The 18,879-nt window shown below is 40.6% G+C and overlaps 1 protein-coding gene across 3 annotated transcripts in view; it reads left to right on the top strand.

The window, feature by feature from the left end:
- acap3b (ArfGAP with coiled-coil, ankyrin repeat and PH domains 3b) overlaps positions 1-18,879 on the top strand; it is a 49,964-nt gene that overhangs the window by 24,772 nt on the left and 6,313 nt on the right. For all 3 annotated transcript variants that reach the window (XM_047809951.1, XM_047809950.1, XM_027176492.2), the window contains exons 3-17: positions 1,583-1,699; positions 1,951-2,004; positions 8,730-8,788; positions 8,868-9,051; positions 9,405-9,449; positions 9,593-9,688; positions 10,266-10,340; positions 11,513-11,524; positions 16,385-16,497; positions 16,591-16,642; positions 16,839-16,939; positions 17,020-17,131; positions 17,645-17,853; positions 18,494-18,563; positions 18,699-18,793. In XM_047809951.1, the coding sequence (XP_047665907.1) occupies positions 1,583-1,699; positions 1,951-2,004; positions 8,730-8,788; positions 8,868-9,051; positions 9,405-9,449; positions 9,593-9,688; positions 10,266-10,340; positions 11,513-11,524; positions 16,385-16,497; positions 16,591-16,642; positions 16,839-16,939; positions 17,020-17,131; positions 17,645-17,853; positions 18,494-18,563; positions 18,699-18,793 (1,394 nt within the window). The remainder of the gene's footprint in view (positions 1-1,582; positions 1,700-1,950; positions 2,005-8,729; positions 8,789-8,867; positions 9,052-9,404; positions 9,450-9,592; positions 9,689-10,265; positions 10,341-11,512; positions 11,525-16,384; positions 16,498-16,590; positions 16,643-16,838; positions 16,940-17,019; positions 17,132-17,644; positions 17,854-18,493; positions 18,564-18,698; positions 18,794-18,879) is intronic.

Below are 18,879 nucleotides of genomic sequence, written 5' to 3'. Positions count from 1 at the left end.
CATGTTCACTTATCTCAAAATGGATTGGATCTTTTTGAAGCGTTAGGAAATGAAAAGCATTGCACTGTGTGTGATATTATCAGATTTGTAAAGGAACAGAGTCATGCAGGATTTAAATCCTAGCTCAAATTGTAGCAGCTTAGCGAGGATCAGAAGAGAAACGGGTTAGAAACAGCAATGGGCTTCGGGTCTTCATCTCGGAGAGCTGACGACAGAGTAAATCCTGATTACACAGATCTACACCTAACCTAAGCCATGCAGGTGTCATGAACTGAAAGACCTAGCTATTCTTTCCTGTCCTTTATTTATTCTTTCTTATTTATTCCTGTCTTTTTTCCCTCAGTCTCTTCAGCATTCTCATACTCCTCGCTGACACATCCAAGAGCGTACATGCATGTGCGTTATGTCGTATACGCTCCAGTTTCCCGCTAACGCGATTAGAGCGACTCCGCAGCAGCTTCATTTTGTATTGCAAAGAGACAAGTGCCACACTGTGAGCTTTCCACTATCCTGCGTCCATCTTATTAATTTATGGCACTATAAGAAGGAGAATGTATAGGGATTGCAGTCGGTGACATTTAAAGTAAATGGTTGCTTGCGTCCATGATAAGACGTCCATCATTTAGAGGTAAAATCGTCGCATCGCATGCTGCTCATTTTTTATGAAGATGCTGTAAACATACTGCAGGAGCCCTATAACATGATGAACAGATACAGGGTTTTGTTGCACTGATGTTTTTTTAACTCATTAAACAAAGAATCAATGAATACATACAAAAAACACACAATACAACTGATTCATTTCTACTACCATAATAACAAAGTTGAACTGCTTCGTTACATAAAAAAACAAAAGGATAGATTAAACTAAACAGAAAATAATGACAATGAGAGATAGAGTTGATTGTTTTCCAGGTTTTATTTTTTATTTTTTTAGTAAAGCATGACAGATTGCATTTTTTTCAGCTGTTTATAGTAGGTACCTCTTATAAGGTATATTATAGCAGCGATTATTTTATGACAGCGCTCTCTTATAAAGTTAGTAAGACAAACAAAAACATAGCTTGTCTCGTTATTGCATAATCATTCATTCTAAAGCCTTTCATGACTCAAAAAACCTTAAAGGAAGACATTTACCTGTGAGTGTTACCTGTTAGTGACGCTGAAGACTTCCAAAAAAAAAACCTGAAAGGAACTTAATCCTCAACAGCTAATATACTCATTACTGTAACAGTAGAATTTAATTGGCATGGCCTGTGTGCGTGAACAGCAAATCCTGCTGTGTGTATGTATATGTGTCTAGTACCCCACACTGCAGTCTTGCACCTACAGTAATCAGCATCGACCGGTTTGTGTTTGTGAGGTGGGAGGTGGGAGGTGATAATTGCAGGTTGATCAAGGAGCAAACACATTTAGGAAGGTTATAATTTCAGCGTGGTCCCTAATTCTCCTTCTCCACTAACAGCAAACCTTGTGACATCAGACGTCTCTGTTTCTCTCCCTCTCTCTCTCTCTCTCTCTCTCTCTCTCTCTCTCTCTCTCTCTCTCTCTCTCTCTCTCTCTCGTTCTTTCTCTCCATCAGCTGGTGAAGCTGTGCAGCGGGATGATCGAGGCTGGCCGGGCGTACACCAACGCTAATAAACTCCTCATCAACGGCATCCGAGATCTCTCGCAGCACTGCAAGGAGGAAATGATCTCTGTAAGTTTTGTATTCAATCAAACTGGAACGGCTGTACAATAAATAAATAAACCCGAGATCAAATAAACTTATGAACCTGGCTGTCAGAGCTGTTCTTGTGACTGTCGAGACAACACCTCTTCGAGCGGAGATAATAGTTTTAGCTCACGATGCTTATGATGGCCTACGTCTACGATTTAATTTGGCTCGTCCTGAGAGGCTTTAATCGCAGGGTGTATAATTTTGTGGATCTATTTGTATGTATTTTGCAGGAGTTTCTGGAGAAATGCGGAGAGAGCCTTCAGGAAATCGTCAACTACCACATGGTGAGGCATCTCTGCTTCTTTGGTTGCACATATGCGTCCTTAATAAAATAATATATATGTCATGCATACATATATACAGTATGTTCCTAAGGCATATGGTTCCTATGACAGCATGCTCCCATGGTCCGAATGGCCTAATGGTCCATCATTTCCTGTGAGGCGAGCATGTCTCCAGGGTGCTTTACTGTGAAACCATGATGCTTGGGCTGAAATTTAACCCATGAAAAGCCTAATTTTGTTACATGCGTTGTTTCACATCACCTCCTGCCTGATGTATTCCATATGCCTCTCTTTTATTTTATGCTGCTATAGAGGTAGTGTGTGTTTGAGCGGTACCTCTGACTGTATGAGTATCTTATCTCACTTATAAAAATATTCATTCATTCATTTTCTACTGCTTTTATCCGAACTCTCGGGTCACGGGGAGCCTGTGCCTATCTCAGGCGTCATCGGGCATCAAGGCAGGATACACCCTGGACGGAGTGCCAACCCATCGCAGGACACACACACACTCTCATTCACCCACACACTCACACACTATGGACAATTTTCCAGAGATGCCAATCAACCTACCATGCATGTCTTTGGACTGGGGGAGGAAACCGGAGTACCCGGAGGAAACCCCCGAGGCACGGGGAGAACATGCAAACTCCACACACACAAGGCGGAGGTGGGAATCGAACCCCCAACCCTGGAGGTGTGAGGCGAACGTGCTAACCACTAAGCCACCGTGTCCCCCACTTATAAATATTTTTCACCCAAATTTCCTCAAATATACTTTTTCCACATAAACAGCTCCTCGGTTCAGTCCTGATGTCGGCTCACCGTCTCTGACCTTCCCACGTTCTCTCCGTGTCCTTGTGGGTTTCATCCTGGGTCTCCGGTTTCTTCCCACCTCCTGTACTATAGCAGTATGGAGATTGCTAAAATTGTTCCCAGGAGTAAATCTGTGTGTATATGTGATGCTGGCGTCCCCTCCAGAGTGTTTTCCCACCTCACGATCCTGGTGTTTTAGGGATAGGCTTTATCCGAATCCAGCTGGATAGAGAGCTTATCGAAGATGAATGAAAGAATGGATTTACCAATTCTTATATAAGTCTTTCTTCCAGCTCTGGGGGATCGAGCCTAGGGGATTGGATAACAATAAACGTTTGTGTGACACACAGTATGATGCAGTAAGATAAAAGATTTTGGTTTAATTACTTAACTAAAGTAACGTCTTGCTGAACATCAAGACAGCAAACATGTCTTGACTGATAGAGCAAATTGAAATAGAGGAAATTAATGTGAAATATTAATAATGTGAAATTTTTTTTTTTTTTTTTTTTTTTTTTTTTTTTACCTAAGATAGCTTGTGGCTGGATTTGGTGAACTGGAGTAAACATTGTCTGTAAATTTAAGGACAGATTTGTCTCACTGAAGCTGATTCTTCGACCCTTAATGCATTAGTGATCACAGTCACAGTGTATCTCAATGAGTTTATAAAAAAAAAAAAAAAGTATATTTAATTTATGTTCAGCATTTTATCGAGGTTTTATTTGTATGACAAGATCAAGTGAAAGTCACAAGGAGGAAAGCTATTTAATCCCTTAACCTGGAAGTCAGATATGGGGTATATTGCTGACACGGAGAAAGTGCTTTTCCTGTTTTTGAGAGCTGATATAATCGGAAAAACAACACGAGACAGAGAGAATGAAAAAAAGAAGATGAAGATAGAGGAAGCGGTTGTATACTGGATTTAAATGACTCGGCACTTTTTTTTTCTAGTCTGATTCCAGTGAGAGCTTCAGAGTTTCTACTAAAAAAAATAGTCACGAAATCAGCTCATATGATTAATTAGGTTTCTTTTGTTTTGTTGAACACACTCAGAGCGAGTACCTGTAGCACAGCAGAGCTGACAGGCTTTTTGGAGCAGAGGAAATTCCTTGGTTGGGGTATAAAGGGCCTGTGGCTTTTTAATTGTCAAGGGCAAAAACTGCTGATCCTTTCCTTCAAGCCTAGCACCATATTTTCCTGTGAGATTTTGCCACCATTGTGCAGCTTTTATGGAGCAAGTTTATTCCTGTGATAAATAGTTTTGTGGAGATGTGGTGGAGACGGTGCATTCCTGGGGCCGAGCATGTAGGCGTGATGTTTTCAGGTCACAGCCTTTATGAGAATGTGTAACTTGTTTACACAGTCGCAGTGCTTTGATTTCTCTAGAGTCGGTCAAAGTGTCCAGATGACGATGACAGCTGTGTGGCTTTGCTGTCTTAACTTCACTGCTATGCTCTAAGCGCTGTTTGTGCTATTGCATTACAAAACGTTTGCTGGTTATTCCTAATCACGCTCACTGTCTCCTTTCTTTTTCCCGCCCAGACCTGAAAGGCGCTTTCGAGCAAAAAGGCCATCGTTTTAATTCACCCTTTCGCTGTCTTTGGGTCAGAGCAGTTAACCTGCCACTCTGTAAATCACATGCTTGGTGGTTTGCAATAGATCTAATGTCTCTTCCTCATAAATCCAAAGACCTCGGTTGAAATCTGATGTCCTTTTTGCACCAGGAGGGCTGAAATTTTGTGTGTGTGTGTGTGTGTGTGTGTGTGTGTGTGTGTGTGTGTGTGTGTGTGTGTGTGTGTGTGTGTGTGTGTGTGTGAGGTTTGATGTTCAGCCCTTGGAATTTGAGGATGTAAATCGCAGCATATATTGCATCACATTAGACAACATTGCCAAATTCTATTTCTCAATTTGTCCTTCATCCTCACCACTAGAATGTTACAAGACATAAAACACACGCAGTGTTTAATATCCTTTCTGTACAGGACTAGAGAATTGCTACAACCTGGAACGTCTCAAATTAAAGCTTCTGCACATAGTTGGCTAATAAAAACTGCTGATGTTGTCTGGCACATACTGTAGTCAAGCTGTGATCCTGTGAGGAGAGAAGATTGTTGGCAGGGTGACGGAGGTGTGTGTTTCTCACCCCGACCGTAAAGGTGATGCCACTACTGTGCGCGGCGTCCTGCATGCAGGACATGAATGAATACAAGCTGAAAGCGCTACAGACCAAATGGAACCAAAGAACCGGTGATGACAGAGGATGGGGAAAGCTTCATTTTAGCACCGTCTTTTTCCTGGCCAGGGTTGCAAGCTTATTCTAGGAAGACATGGATATGAGTGTACTAGGGATTCACCCTGGATGAGATTATGGAAATTATGCATTATGTTTCTGGGAGGTGTGAAGAAACCAGAGAACACTGAGGACACTCATGTGGACAATGGGGAGAACATTTGAAACACCGTACAGACAGCAAACGGAGATGTCAGGGCGACGCTAATGCTTCACCACTGGCTGATTCACACAAATGCCTTAATATAAAATACCTTAACAGAAACAGTGCTTTACTTGCTCTCATGTCATGCTGAGCGTCCTAACAGCCCCGATTTGTCTGGACAAATGATTAGCAACAAGAGCATGCTGTGCTCTTACAGTAAATGGTAATGTAATGTAATGTAAATCCCACTGCTGAAGATGAAGATGAGGTGAAATCACATTCATCGCAGAATGACTCCTTTCAGTCAGTAAGGTTAATACTACAGCTAATGCTATTTAGCTGTACAGACTTTCTCAAAGCCAGCGCTAACAATTCCACTGTGATTATTTTGACTCAGAGGAGTAGCTCCAATTATTTTAATGACAGCGTTCAGTGCTGTGGGTAAGAAAAATGACTCTAAAATGATCAACGTTTAAACAATTACAAAAGAGTTTGAGCAAATAGGCAAAATTAAAACCATTATTATTAACATATATTAAATGGTTTCATCTTGTACATCATAGTTATTAGCGATTATGTCTTAATGCTGTGTGCAAACGCTGAAGAGTTTCACTTTGGATGGTAAAATATGCTCTCAGACTGAAACAAAAGTGTTGTTTAACTTCACGTTCTGTTGTGAATCGGTGGGAAAGTTAACGCACCACAAAAGGTACGAAAAATTCCCAAGTGGCCATTGATTAATTGCTTTATTGTTTTTTGTTAAGCGAGGGTGTTGCTAATGTCATGGGTTTGTACAATATCGAAAGTGTATCTGTCACGATATCTGTCTCGTCTCCACACTAGTTTCTGTTTCCCATAATCATTAATGCCCTTCAGGAGTGTTGCGCAATCCCTAACTTCACATTTCTCACGCTGACTCAAACAGACCTTCATTTATGCCATCGAGCGTGTAGGCGCTTCCATCCCCAGATGAGAGATGTAAGATGAGCCCGGATCATGGCTGGGATCAGCGCTCAATCTTCGTTTATTTACTGTCTGCGGCGGCGGAGGGACCCGGGTTGCGTAACGGCGGCTCTTACTCATTCGTACGGTTGCCATCTTTCGCACTAACAGGAAGACTCCCACAATCCAAGCTGGTGTTGTTTTACGACAGCTTGCTGTGCAGTTCCAATCGGTGCAAATCAATATTGAATTTCACAGGAAAATGAGGTCTGAAAAAAAATAACAGAACAACAGAGTTCTGCATTTCAAAAAGGCCCATAATTATTTCACAAGCCTTCTTATTTTTTTATTCTTCAGGCTAAGGTGTAGGGTTTCTCACAGTAAACGTTCAGAAGGACGTCGGGACGAGTTTTCGTGACCTTGACCTCGGACCTTCGTGACTTTTCTAGGTTTAGAATTCACTTCTCGGTGCCACAGGGAGTCATGAGGTTTTGTTTTTGTAGCCATTTCTGTGTTTTCTTCACAAGCTCGAGGTAATGGAGCTGTGAGTGTATGGCACATGTTGTAAACTCTGGCATCTCGAGGTCATTTTTCAGCTTTATGAAGCAATTTCCAGTAGATTAAACAAAACATTGAAGGAAACAGTGAAGCGAGAGAGCGTACTGTTTGTCATTTAGGCCTTTGACTCGTTGAGACAGCCTTTAGAGACGGCTTGCCTCAGTCGATTTGGAGAAATTTATGAGGCTTTCTGATATTAAAGTAAATTTTCATGCTTGTTAAAACTATATGTCTTTTGGTTTCACTACCCATAAAAAAAAAAACAACAACTTTGGATGTAGATTTGAATTCAAGATGCACATGTGGATTGAACTTGCAACATCTTGGTGCAGTTAATGATCTTCCAGTTCAGGTCTCCTCTTTTCCATTCCCGCTCATTCTTTATGTCTCTCGTTATCTCTCTTCCTCTGTCTTTCTTTGTTTGGAGGTTATCTGAGGTTCTCTAAAGGCACCTCAGAGCACTACAGCTTTATAACTGCGATGCGTGAGCGACCGGGTTGCTGCGGCGAATTAACGCCTGGCGCTACATCAAGGAGCCTTGGTCCTCTCTCTAAAAGCTTTAGGCTTCAGGCCACAATGAAAATTTCTCCCTTGCTTTTCCTTTCAAGCTCTCTCATCTCTCAATCATCGCTGTCTTAATTACAGCTTCACCACAGAATACTAGATGTGGCTCAATGAATCGCCTCTTCTGCAGATTTCTCTGTTTTTCCAATAATTAGAGACATAAGGATGTGACATAAGGATATTATAGAAAGAGAGAGAGAGAGAGAGAGAGAGAGAGAGAGAGAGATATAGAGAGATGGAGGAATCATGCAAAACATATCCTGAGGTGAAGAGGAGGGTGTGAAAATGAAAGAAAGAGAGTAAATGTTGGCGAACGCAGATTAAAGAGCCTAAAATGGCACCGGAAACCCAGTCCACTGGTGTCTGACGTAACGGCACAGCAGTAGGGAGCTGATAACTACTCACATCCACATACGTTGGCTAATTAAACGAAACAGAGACCGGCTTCAGATCGCATGTGTGTAATGGATTGCTGCTGTTTCGTGGCTGTTTTTGGGTTTAGTGGAAGGGAAAATGCTGATTCTAGGTCTAGGTTCATTAAGGAATGGAATGGAAAAGGTTAGGATGCAGTGTAATAATGCTAACGATTAGCACTTTACCATTGTTTGTCATTTATACGCCTGGCATGTTTTCTTTGAAAAGCGAGAAAGGAAGGATACTTTCTGTGTCTTATATGATCTCAGCTGCCCCACAGATCCATATATGCAAAGATGAACCGGCGTTTTTGCATCTCGTCTCATATCTGTCGCATTTATCTATGAACAAACTTTGCATGTGACGTGATGACATGAATTCTCCCAATCAAAATAAATCGACGCAGACCCGTGTGTTGTGCATTCTGTAAGTTTTGTTGTTTGCCTTCCTTTGATTTTTAAACTGTGTTCATTCTATTCATTCATGGATCATTCTGTCTGCCTGTGTTCTGACTCCTGCCTGAATCTCTGGCAACAAATCATGGATCGAACACTGAGTTTTCACGCTTGCGTCTTGCCTTCACTCACACAGAGAGACACGTTTAACTGTTCCTTCCAGTACCTCCTTCCCTTTTACTCCGTGCATCCACTTCATCGGCACAGAGAGTGATACAAAGCAGAAAAAAAGGAAAAGGAAATTAGGGAGAAGAGGGTTTGAATAAGAGTAAGGAATAGTATAAGGGTAAGTGCATTACTGCTTTTGCAATTGCAACAGTGCCATCTAGTGTTCATGTGCAGTCATATACTGTGTCTATGTAAAGAACTGCACCATTTCACACCATGAACATGAGAACATTGAGATTTAACGCGATGGGCCCAGATGATTTACTTCTAAATCATGAACTGTAAAGAACAGTAAATAACTGTTCCCTTAATCACATGTTAATTAATATATCAATCTAAAATGTACACACGTTTTTCCTTTGTCTTTGTCTAGATCCTCTTTGACCAAGCCCAGAGGTCCATTAAGCAGCAGCTCCACACTTTTGTCAAAGAGTAAGTTTCTTTTTTTCTACCTTATTTCCATAATTCATTCATTCCCTTTTTTTAATGATTCTTTCTTTCTACCATGCAGAGATGTGCGCAAGTTTAAGGAGACGAAGAAGCAATTCGACAAGGTGCGGGAGGACATGGAGATAGCGCAGGTGAAAAACGCTCAGGCTCCACGCAACAAGCCGCACGAGGTAGAAGAGGCCAGCAGCACGCTTATCGTGAGCCGGAAGTGTTTCCGACAGCTCGCCCTCGACTACGTACTACAGGTGACTACTCATTAAAAAATAAGAAAGAAAGACAAATGAGAATCCAGTATTAAAAAGCTTTTAAGTTCAAAACACAGAATGATAAATACATGAGAGAAAGTCGAAATAGTTGAAAGTTGAAATAGTCAGGAGAAAAGTTTAAAATATGACTGAAGCGAGTCAGACATACAGCCCAAATTCACATAGTGAATTTATGCTTGCATGTTTATTCGATTTTTAATTATTTCTATGTTGGATTTTATGATTTATGAAGCTGTTACTAGGCTGCTAGTGTCTGTAGTATCTCTAAATTTCACACAGTATTACAGTCTGTGCATGCTATTAAGTCTTACTTCCACTCGTTTTGTCCACAGATCAACGTTTTACAGGCCAAAAAGAAGTTTGAAATCCTCGACTCGGTGAGCGATTTACTTCTTTTTATGCTTTAATCGCTTAGCTGAATCGCCACAATAATGTGAGTGTGCACATTGCAGCTAACGACACAAGCATCTGTATCGGCACCAGTCTCACTTTCTCTTGCTTATGTTCTTGCCTTTCATAGATGCTGTCCTTCATGCATGCACAATACACACTGTTCCAGCAGGGATACAACCTTCTGGATGAACTCGATCCCTACATGAAAAAGCTTGCCGCTGAGGTGAGGTGATGCTTCATCATGTGGACCACATGAGCTACAGACCAACCACATGTCTATTGAGTTAAAAGAATAAATAATCTGTTCCCTGGCAGCTTCTTCAGATCAGTGTGTGGTGGATTGTGCAGAACTTAGAGTAGATCTTCTCATCCAGAAGCTGCAGCGTGCTATAGATGCTGAAATACTGATGAATCATATGGTTTGTTAGAGTGTAATATTTTGAACAGTACATCGGTTTTGTAATGTTATCCAACGAGGAGGGTGAATTCTCCGATCTGGTTGGTCATTTGTTTGTTTTCTAGAACAGCAGCCGTGTGCTTGCTTAATGAACAGTGTGTTCCAGGTACATAGGTCTCAATTATTAATGCAGTTAAATACACTTTTAAATCCAGGTCAAAGTCAATGCCTCGGCAAGTCACCAGGTCCAGTTTCTGTGTTCTTTAGATAATAATACAATAATATTTATTTGTACTAGCAACTGAAGTGATTCTTAAAAAAGCTCCACATATATAAATGTATGTAAGAGCTTTTGGTAGGTAGGTGATGTATGAGGTGTTTATTGTGTGTGTCCTGGCTGTAGCTGGATCAGCTGGTGATCGACTCGGCCATGGAGAAGAGGGTGATGGAGCACAAGCACGCCGTCATCCAGCAGCAGGTGAGCGCCACTGAAACCGCCTGCATGACTAACTTCAGATATATACAAAGCCTCACTGTTCCTTCTACATTTCATCCTCAGTGATCATACTGATGTCTGTTGCTGGGTAGATACAATCATTTTGTCATACGTGTGGCTGCATTATTTGTTTTTAAAGGTCAAATTTGATCAACATAAAAATAAAGTACAGTTCCCCAATATCAGCCTGGGGACTTTAGGCCTCAAGACACTGACACACACACACACACACACACACACACACACACACACACACACACACACACACACACACACACAAACGTATAAACACATGCCCACACTATTTGGCACCCAGGCACTGACCATCTGTTAGCACATTGCTAGCCAACACGGCATGGGTATTCTTCGCCGGCTAAGTTATGTCCTGAATTTGTGTTCAGAAATTTTACTGTATTTATCTGTCCTTTATTTATCTGTCCTTTCACTTGATTTTAATCTGTATCTACAAACTAACCCTTAAAAATCCCATGTCCCCAAATCCTGTTATATTTGGAGAAGTTGACAGATTCAAATGGCTCATTAATTGGAAGCCTTCCTCAGCAGATCTCACATCCCTCTGGTGAAATGACATATGCCAGGGACGAGTACAACTGGAGATCCAGCTCCTTTCTGGCCCAGAAAATAAAAAGCAGATGCCCAAAATAAAGAAACCAGTCAGAATCATTGTGTGGCTATAATGTCATACACAGTTTCCAAAGGAATATTTAAAGAAATATACGTATTGTAGGTCAGGAATAATTAAAAAATGTTTCTAACTGTAGCTTTAAAGGAAATTTTGACATTTTCCAGCTTTTGCGCTTTAATAATTGTTTTAGCTGGCTTCTAGAAGGAGTGAAATAATTAATAGGCACATATACATGTCGGAAAAAGGAATGTGTGTATAAACGTACAGACAAATACAAAATAAAAACAATACGTTCATGATGTTCAGATGAATTTAATGAATTCACAGCATTATTTGCGTTATTTTGCTTTAAGTCAAAACCATTCATTTAAGCACTAAAAGTGGACTAAAATTTTCTGCCTCCATTTACAATATTTACAATATTGATTGTTGCATTTCTGTTAAATAATCAGCTTTCTCTCTTTCTCATCTCTTTACATGATTTTATCCTTCCGTGCTGCTTCTATAGACTTTGATGCAGGTGAGTGACTTTTTTATTTTTATTTCTAAACACATAATTAAAATAAATAAAGTTTATATTTACAGATTTTACTAAAGTTTATATATATCACATTTGTATCCAAAACCTATAATATGGGACCAATTGGCTTATCTATTGTAACTAAGGGTGATTTGTGTGTGTGTGTGTGTGTTTGTGTGTGTGTGTGTGTGTGTGTGTGTGTGTGTGTGTGTGTGTGTGTGTGTGTGTGTTTGGCTTTGAGTGTGGGAAATGTGAAGACACACAGATACAGACAAACAACACATGAGCCATGAATGTATTCATCCTTAAGGTTTAAAAGTGAATAAGCACAGGAGGTGGTGTGTGCTTTAGAATAACTTTTACGATCCCGTCTGCCTTTCAGTTTGATCTTTAGCGACTGAGCAGTAACAGTGAACCCAGCCTTTGTCTGTTCACACACACATTTGCATGAAGGATTTGACTGGTGCTTTGTGAAAAAAATTTCTTTTTTAATAAATTGTGAAACAGAAACTGACTCACGGATGCCGATCTTAGTACCGTATCGACATATCTGAAATCTCATTTTATTTCTAGCAAATATATTTTCAAGCAAAATACAAAAAGTAAAATAAGTATCTGGTTCAGTGAAAAGATGCAACGGTATAATACAGCTGTGGAAGTGGGGGTGAAGGAGGTGTAGTTCCTGTGTGCTTGCAGAAAGTTTAGATGCCCGACAGATTCAAAGTTCAGGACATGATTAATCTTTATTATTGCTATCAGCTGATGGGAAAGCAGTACGTTCTTGTACTTGCCCTGTGTTCTGTGGTTCAGTAAAGGAGCACCAGGTGCATTCAGGATTAGAGGTAGAGCTGGTTTCGAAGCCAGCTTCACTAATTGGAGCAGATGGCGCTGGCACAGAGCTAATCGAGCCAGAGGAATTAAGGTGGCACGCCAAAAAAACATCACTGTTAAATTAGTGCCACCAACTGTCCCACACATGTGCAATCCAGTTCAGGTCCGTTCCTGTATACACACATGTGCAGACACAGAGTGGTGTCGTCCCCAGGCTACGTCTGAATCGCCGAGAATAAGGCTTACAGGTGAAATGAGCCATCTGCCTTTACACAAGGGACGGAGGTTTAGAGGAGCTTTGGTGTTGACGTTGACAAAATAGTGACTGGAATTGGCATTCAGATGCCTTTTTAATCCTCAGCGCCATCCAGCACGGGGAAGGATGAGCAGACAAGGTCCGAATGATTAATCATAGGAAATTAATGAAGAAATACACAATAAAATGTTTAGAACAGACTTCTGTGTCGGTCACCAGGGGCTTTTTCTGTCATACATTCAAAACCGGACACATTCAAAACATATCAATGCAGTTTGGCTTTAGACACACACACACACACACACACACACACACAAACTCATTTCAGTAACAACTCTGTGCTCTCGGATGAAATGACTCTTATGTGACCAAATAAATTGGGATAATTTCACAAAAACAACATCGACGTACCAGACTACTCTGCATTTTTTTTTAAATGTCTTTTTAAATGATTGTTTTGTATTTATGTGTAATTGCTGTTTGCTAGCAATATTTCAGTTATTAAAATCAACAACTGCCACCTTTTAGTACTGGACTTGAAGAAGAAAGACACTGATGTTTAGCATTTATGTGTAGCATATGTAGTAATGTAGTTTCAGTGACTCGCTCAGTCTGCCGGGAGATTGACACCTCTGCACCCGCCCCCTTTCAACTTCCACCAGAGAACAGCGTGGCTGCCATGAGTCAAGGGCTCTTTTATAATGAAAGTGTGGAGGGATCCTAACCTTTACTGACCTCATGACCCCACACAGCTTGATGTTCACTTTGTGTGCCCTTGATTCTATACCATATTTAGTAGATTAAGCGACAGTCCTTAGAGACAGTCACCCATACCAGACGTGGATAAATGAGCTTGCATGTTGACTAAATGTCTTTTTAGATGCCTTAGGTGGCTTTTACATTTAAATAATCAGGATGTATATGTTCGCCAGCTCATGACTGGATGTAAAAATGTACCATGGAATCCACAGCTTTTTTTTTTGACATAGCCGGTTAATTCAGCTTCGACCGATTCATCAGATTCCTGTACAGCCCTTTCATTTCATCCCTCCCTCTTTCTCACTTTCTTATGTCTCCACTGGCAGAGTTATGATCTCCCCGGCTGTCTTATCGGCCTCTCTCCTGTTCCTGTCCCACGTTACATCTGCCACTCCTCACACACTCATGCGGACAAAAACGCACATCCGTGCTGTATAATGCACACGCTGGTCTTTTCTGTGAGGCTAACTTTATTGTGACACCCCTGGGACTCACTTTTTATCATTCTCCCACAGTTATGGTATGTTCAGCGGGGTCTGGCAGCTGTGTGTGAATACGTGTGAACGTTTGCTGTGCAAATATGGCAGACAAAGAAAAATGGGAAACAAAAGACTTAGGAACAAACACTTACATTTTTGATATTTTTGGTGAAGGAGAGATTTTAGCTATGGGATCTAATACCAATACATTATTCGGATTGAATGTGAGCAGGATCGGATGTGTTTTAAATGAACGGGTATTTTGTAAGAGATGTACGAGTGACTTTTTGTTAGACTCAAACTGCACATCGAGACTAGTTGTGTTCAGATTTGAAAAAAAAAAATCCACACAAAAAAACAACTGAAACTACAAATATCCTTTTTTTTTGTAGCCTTTGCACAAGAAACTAGTTAACGGTGGTGCGCACTTTCTTATAGAGCTGAACACACAAAGCACAAGCAACGCATCGGTGTTTTGGGAGATTGTTAGTTTGCTTACTTTGTCGTATTGGATAGAAGATAGTTTGACAGAAAGCTGGTTTGAGAGTTGAGTTAAAATTTATATTCTGCAAATAGCTATTATAGTTTGAGAATGGAAAAAAAAATCCAAACCCTAATACGGAAAGTTTTCAAATATTTGAAGCACTAATCGAATACAGATACAGACAGTGAAGTGGCATTGTGTTTTGAATTGACCGTCTGATGGTAGAAGTGAAAGCTCAGACCGAACAGCATGTTCAGTTCCACATGGGAACGTGCCTGCGAGTGTATCAGTGCTGGAAGGAAGCGGCTGCACGTGGGGGTACTCGAGAGGGGCAATAATGTTTGCTTGATTAAGCAGGAATTGTTTTGTGGTCTGCCAGGCAGATGGACGCTGGCTATTCCAAAACTAAGCACCCCACCACCACCACCACCCACCCCCAGCTCCTTCATGTTCCGTTTAAGTTCATTCCTCGCTGCAGCCCGGGGGAGGACCTCTGAGCAAGAGGGCACTCGTAAATCCACGGAGCAAGCGGTGGCTCTGCTCGTGGCTGTGAAATAATGTCTATGGTCAGGTCAGGGGCTGCTTGAGCAAGAAGTAGACAGCTGTATGCTAATCATGTGGACACTGAGCTCCAGAGCACACCAGAGAAGCAGCACTGGAGCAGGTGGCAGCTAAGAAGAAGTGCTGCACATGAGGGTGGCGTCGTCAGTCGCTTTGAAGCTACGATGCTGTAAGGGTCGCGTGCGTGTTCCCTAATGGAACGGAGATTACTGTAGTTCATTAACTGTAGGCTGTTCTGAGGAACTGGAACTTTTATCCCGATTTCCTGATGCTGCTGGAAAAACTTTTTGTAAAGATGAAAATATTTGGGAAGTTGTGGAGGTTTGATTATGCTTTGGTGAGTTACCTCGTCTCCTTTTTTCTTCTCTCTCTCTCTCTCTCTCTCTCTCTCTCTCTCTCTCTCTCTCTCTCTCTTTCTTTTCTTTATTTACCTTACCCAACTGAGATCTGTTATGGTGCACAGATAAATACTTCGTTATCCTTCATAAGTCACAAACCCGAGCAGTCGTTTATGTTATGATATTAACACTAACACATCTCACTTAATGTGACAGAAATATCATTTTTAATGAATTGTAAATATGTCCTTTGCTTGTTTTCTAAGCATCCAGAGTCATATCCATCTTTTGTATCTTCGTGGTTGATAAATTAAAGTGCTGTTCGTCAAATGTCACACACGTCTTCTTTAAATCAGGTGAAAAAAACCAATCCCACGTCTACTATCTTGTATTTTTAATCTATTTTTAATCTTTTTTTTATCTTTTTTGTGTCTTTTGGCTTGCTGCAGTGTACAACCACATATACTTTCTTTTATACTCAGTTGTCAAAAAGCTCCAGAGCTCCAGGAGCTTTCTATAATTTTTCTATCCTGCTTTAGAGAGCTATACTAGTCAGAACACCACTAGAATCTTTAGCATTATTCTCCTAAAATTAATTATTGGGCCGTTTGTGTCGTTCAGGTGGATTTACAGAAATGATTCCATTTAAAAGCTCATTTCTCTACGATATATAGGACACAGTATCTCACGTCAGTGTGTATTAACAAACCGTTATGAGTATTTTACGCTAATAAGGTGAACGTTATAAATGTATTTCAGTTTTCTTGGTGGAAAAAAAATTCTACATGCTTTTTTTTAAAATTACTATTAGATAAAAAAGTTCACTGCTCAATTAATTCCATTTCTCACGAATTGCTTTAACTGCTGCCGTATTATTGAGATATATAAACTTATTAGTAACTTCAGTGATTATAATGATGCTAATAAGGAAAAAAGAGAAGCCTGGATCCTGGGAGTTTATTGGCATGGATGTAAACATAATCAGGGTTTTTTTTAATGAGTTACATTACATTAAGATAAGAGATTACAGATTGCTCAGTGCTGAAGTAAACAATAGTACAACTTTTGTGTTGTTAGCTAACTTAAATATGTGTGCATCTTGGTGCGATGTGATATTTCTGTGTCTTCTAACTTCAACGGTGGACATTACAGGACTTCGCCTGTGACGATTCCAAGGTGGAATTCAACGTGGACGCGCCAAACGGGATCGTGATGGAGGGATATCTGTTCAAGAGATCTACAAATGCTTTCAAAACATGGAACAGGTAAAGAGAAGAAAGATCCAATCTTATATCTCTGAAATTTCAATTGTATAGAAACAAAGAATACATTATATACTTCTCCATTCATCCGTTCAGGCGATGGTTCTCAATACAAAACAGCCAGCTTGTCTATCAGAAGAGGCTTAAGGTAACTCCAGTTACAATTTTCATGATCATCTGCAGACTTTAATATAATAAGTCTGAATACATTAAATAGTTCTGAATGTATAAAAATAAAATAATATTCATAATACTGAGTATTTTTTACAGGTAACAGCTTCCTGTATGGTGTATGTGTTTCGATTGGGTTTTTTTTTTTTCATTCTTAACTGATTTTATTACAGGATGCTCTTACGGTCGTGGTGGAGGATTTGAGGCTTTGTTCCGTCAAACCTTACGAGGACATCGAACGGAGGTTCTGCTTCGAAGTGGTGTCACCGACAAAGTAAGTATCTTCCGATTCTTGGTCAGTATTTTCTAGCAAAAAAACGTCTGTGTATAAGCCACCGTTTGTTGCTGTTGCAGAAGCTGCATGTTGCAGGCCGAGTCTGAGAAGCTGCGTCAGGCCTGGATTCAGGCAGTGCAGGCCAGCATCGCCTCGGCGTACAGAGATACCACAGAGAACTATTATATAGAGGTACGTAGTCAGGCCATTGTTTTTTTAAAGTGAAGTCACAGAATCAAGTGCTGATTTAACATCATCAGATTTCCACCGTAGCGGATTTTGCTCATATCCTAGTCGACAGCTTAAACAGCACCGTTTTTCATGACATCTAAATGCCTCTCTGTCCTCTGGACTTTATAAACTCGAATTTTTTATTAAGCTAACGTTAAGTGAATTCATTTTAATAAATGGTCGTTGAGTCTGCTATGTATTTAAAACTATATATTCCCTTAATCTATAAACTTGCGTACTTTTTTTTTTGTCCATGTAGTTCTGAGACATCGATGTACGATTTATGATTTATGAAGCTGCCAGTTATGACCTCTGACCCGATAAACGTCATTTGTCAAATAACGCATCAGTGCATCAATGAGCGAACACCCAAATAAAACTGTTAAAAGTGTTGAAATGTTAAAAGATTTAGTTTTTTCCTCCTGTATTCCTGACCTTATAACCCATATAACCCATATAACTCTGTTCTCTCAGCATTTGGACAGAACGGCGTCTCCCTCCACCAGCAGCATCGACTCGGCCAGCGAGCCACGGGAGAGGAGTGTGAGGTTAGAGAGTGTGCTTCAGAGGGTGCAGTCTCTCCCTGGAAACGAGGTGTGCTGTGACTGCGGCCAGGCCGAGCCACGCTGGGCCAGCATCAACCTGGGCATCCTGCTGTGCATCGAGTGCTCCGGCATCCACAGGTAACACCTGAAACCTTTGTGACAACTTACAGATTCCGATTAAGGAACATTAAGCAGTAATTTGACTATCACTACTATAGCAATTATGTTAAGAACAACGATTGTTAAAAAATATATATCCCTGTTCACATTTATAATCACAAAACATTTCCTGTATACATTATATTTGTTTCAGCTTAAAGTGTCGTTTTTGAGGGTTTATATAGTTGACTCATCCCTTAGATGAGTCAGCTACCTCTTCTACCTCAGCAGACTGTAGATCAGCGGCGCCACACAGCTAATCAGATTAAATCTCAGCCGTCTCTTCTAAAGACGCAGATGGCAGGAGACAAGGCACAAAGACACTGAGAGACATTCAGTATTAGCAGACACAGACAAAACAAAAACTGTAAAGCAGAAAGAAGGGGAAGTATTTAGATGGAAAATGAAGATAAATACACCTGTATGTAATAGACTTGGCTTTTCAACAAGCATTCATCATCTTTTTTTTTGTTATACCGTTTTGTCACCAAGATATAAGCAAAAACAAATCCGAACCTAGCAGAACGAATGCAGGCCATAAAAGAAAATGAAGAATCGCTTAAGTGTACGTCGAGTCCAGTGTTTAATTCTGCTTTTCTGATGATCTGATTCTGTGTAGGAGTTTAGGTGTACACTGCTCGAAGGTACGCTCTTTAACACTGGACTCCTGGGAACCAGAACTTATGAAGGTAATAAAAGTGTCAGCTTTTCTTATTGCACTGCAATTTCTGGACATCCTCTACAATTTGCTTTTCTCTCTCTCTCTCTCTCTCTCTCTCTCTCTCTCTCTCTCTCTCTCTCTCTCTCTCTCTGTCTAAAAACAGTTAATGTGTGAGCTTGGAAACACGGTAATTAATCACATCTACGAGGGAGCCTGTGAAGAAAGAGGTCTGAAAAAACCCAGACCCAACAGCTCGAGGTCAGTTAGCACATTCACGTCATGTAAAGATCACCTCTTTGTACTGAGGGTTTCCTAAAAAGCTACGGTTTCCGCTTTACTCCACC

This window comes from Tachysurus fulvidraco, chromosome 2 (genome assembly GCF_022655615.1).
Source record: "Tachysurus fulvidraco isolate hzauxx_2018 chromosome 2, HZAU_PFXX_2.0, whole genome shotgun sequence".
NCBI lineage: Eukaryota > Metazoa > Chordata > Actinopteri > Siluriformes > Bagridae > Tachysurus > Tachysurus fulvidraco.
The sequence above is the reverse complement of the archived record's forward strand: the minus strand, read 5'-3'. Positions and strand labels throughout refer to the sequence as shown.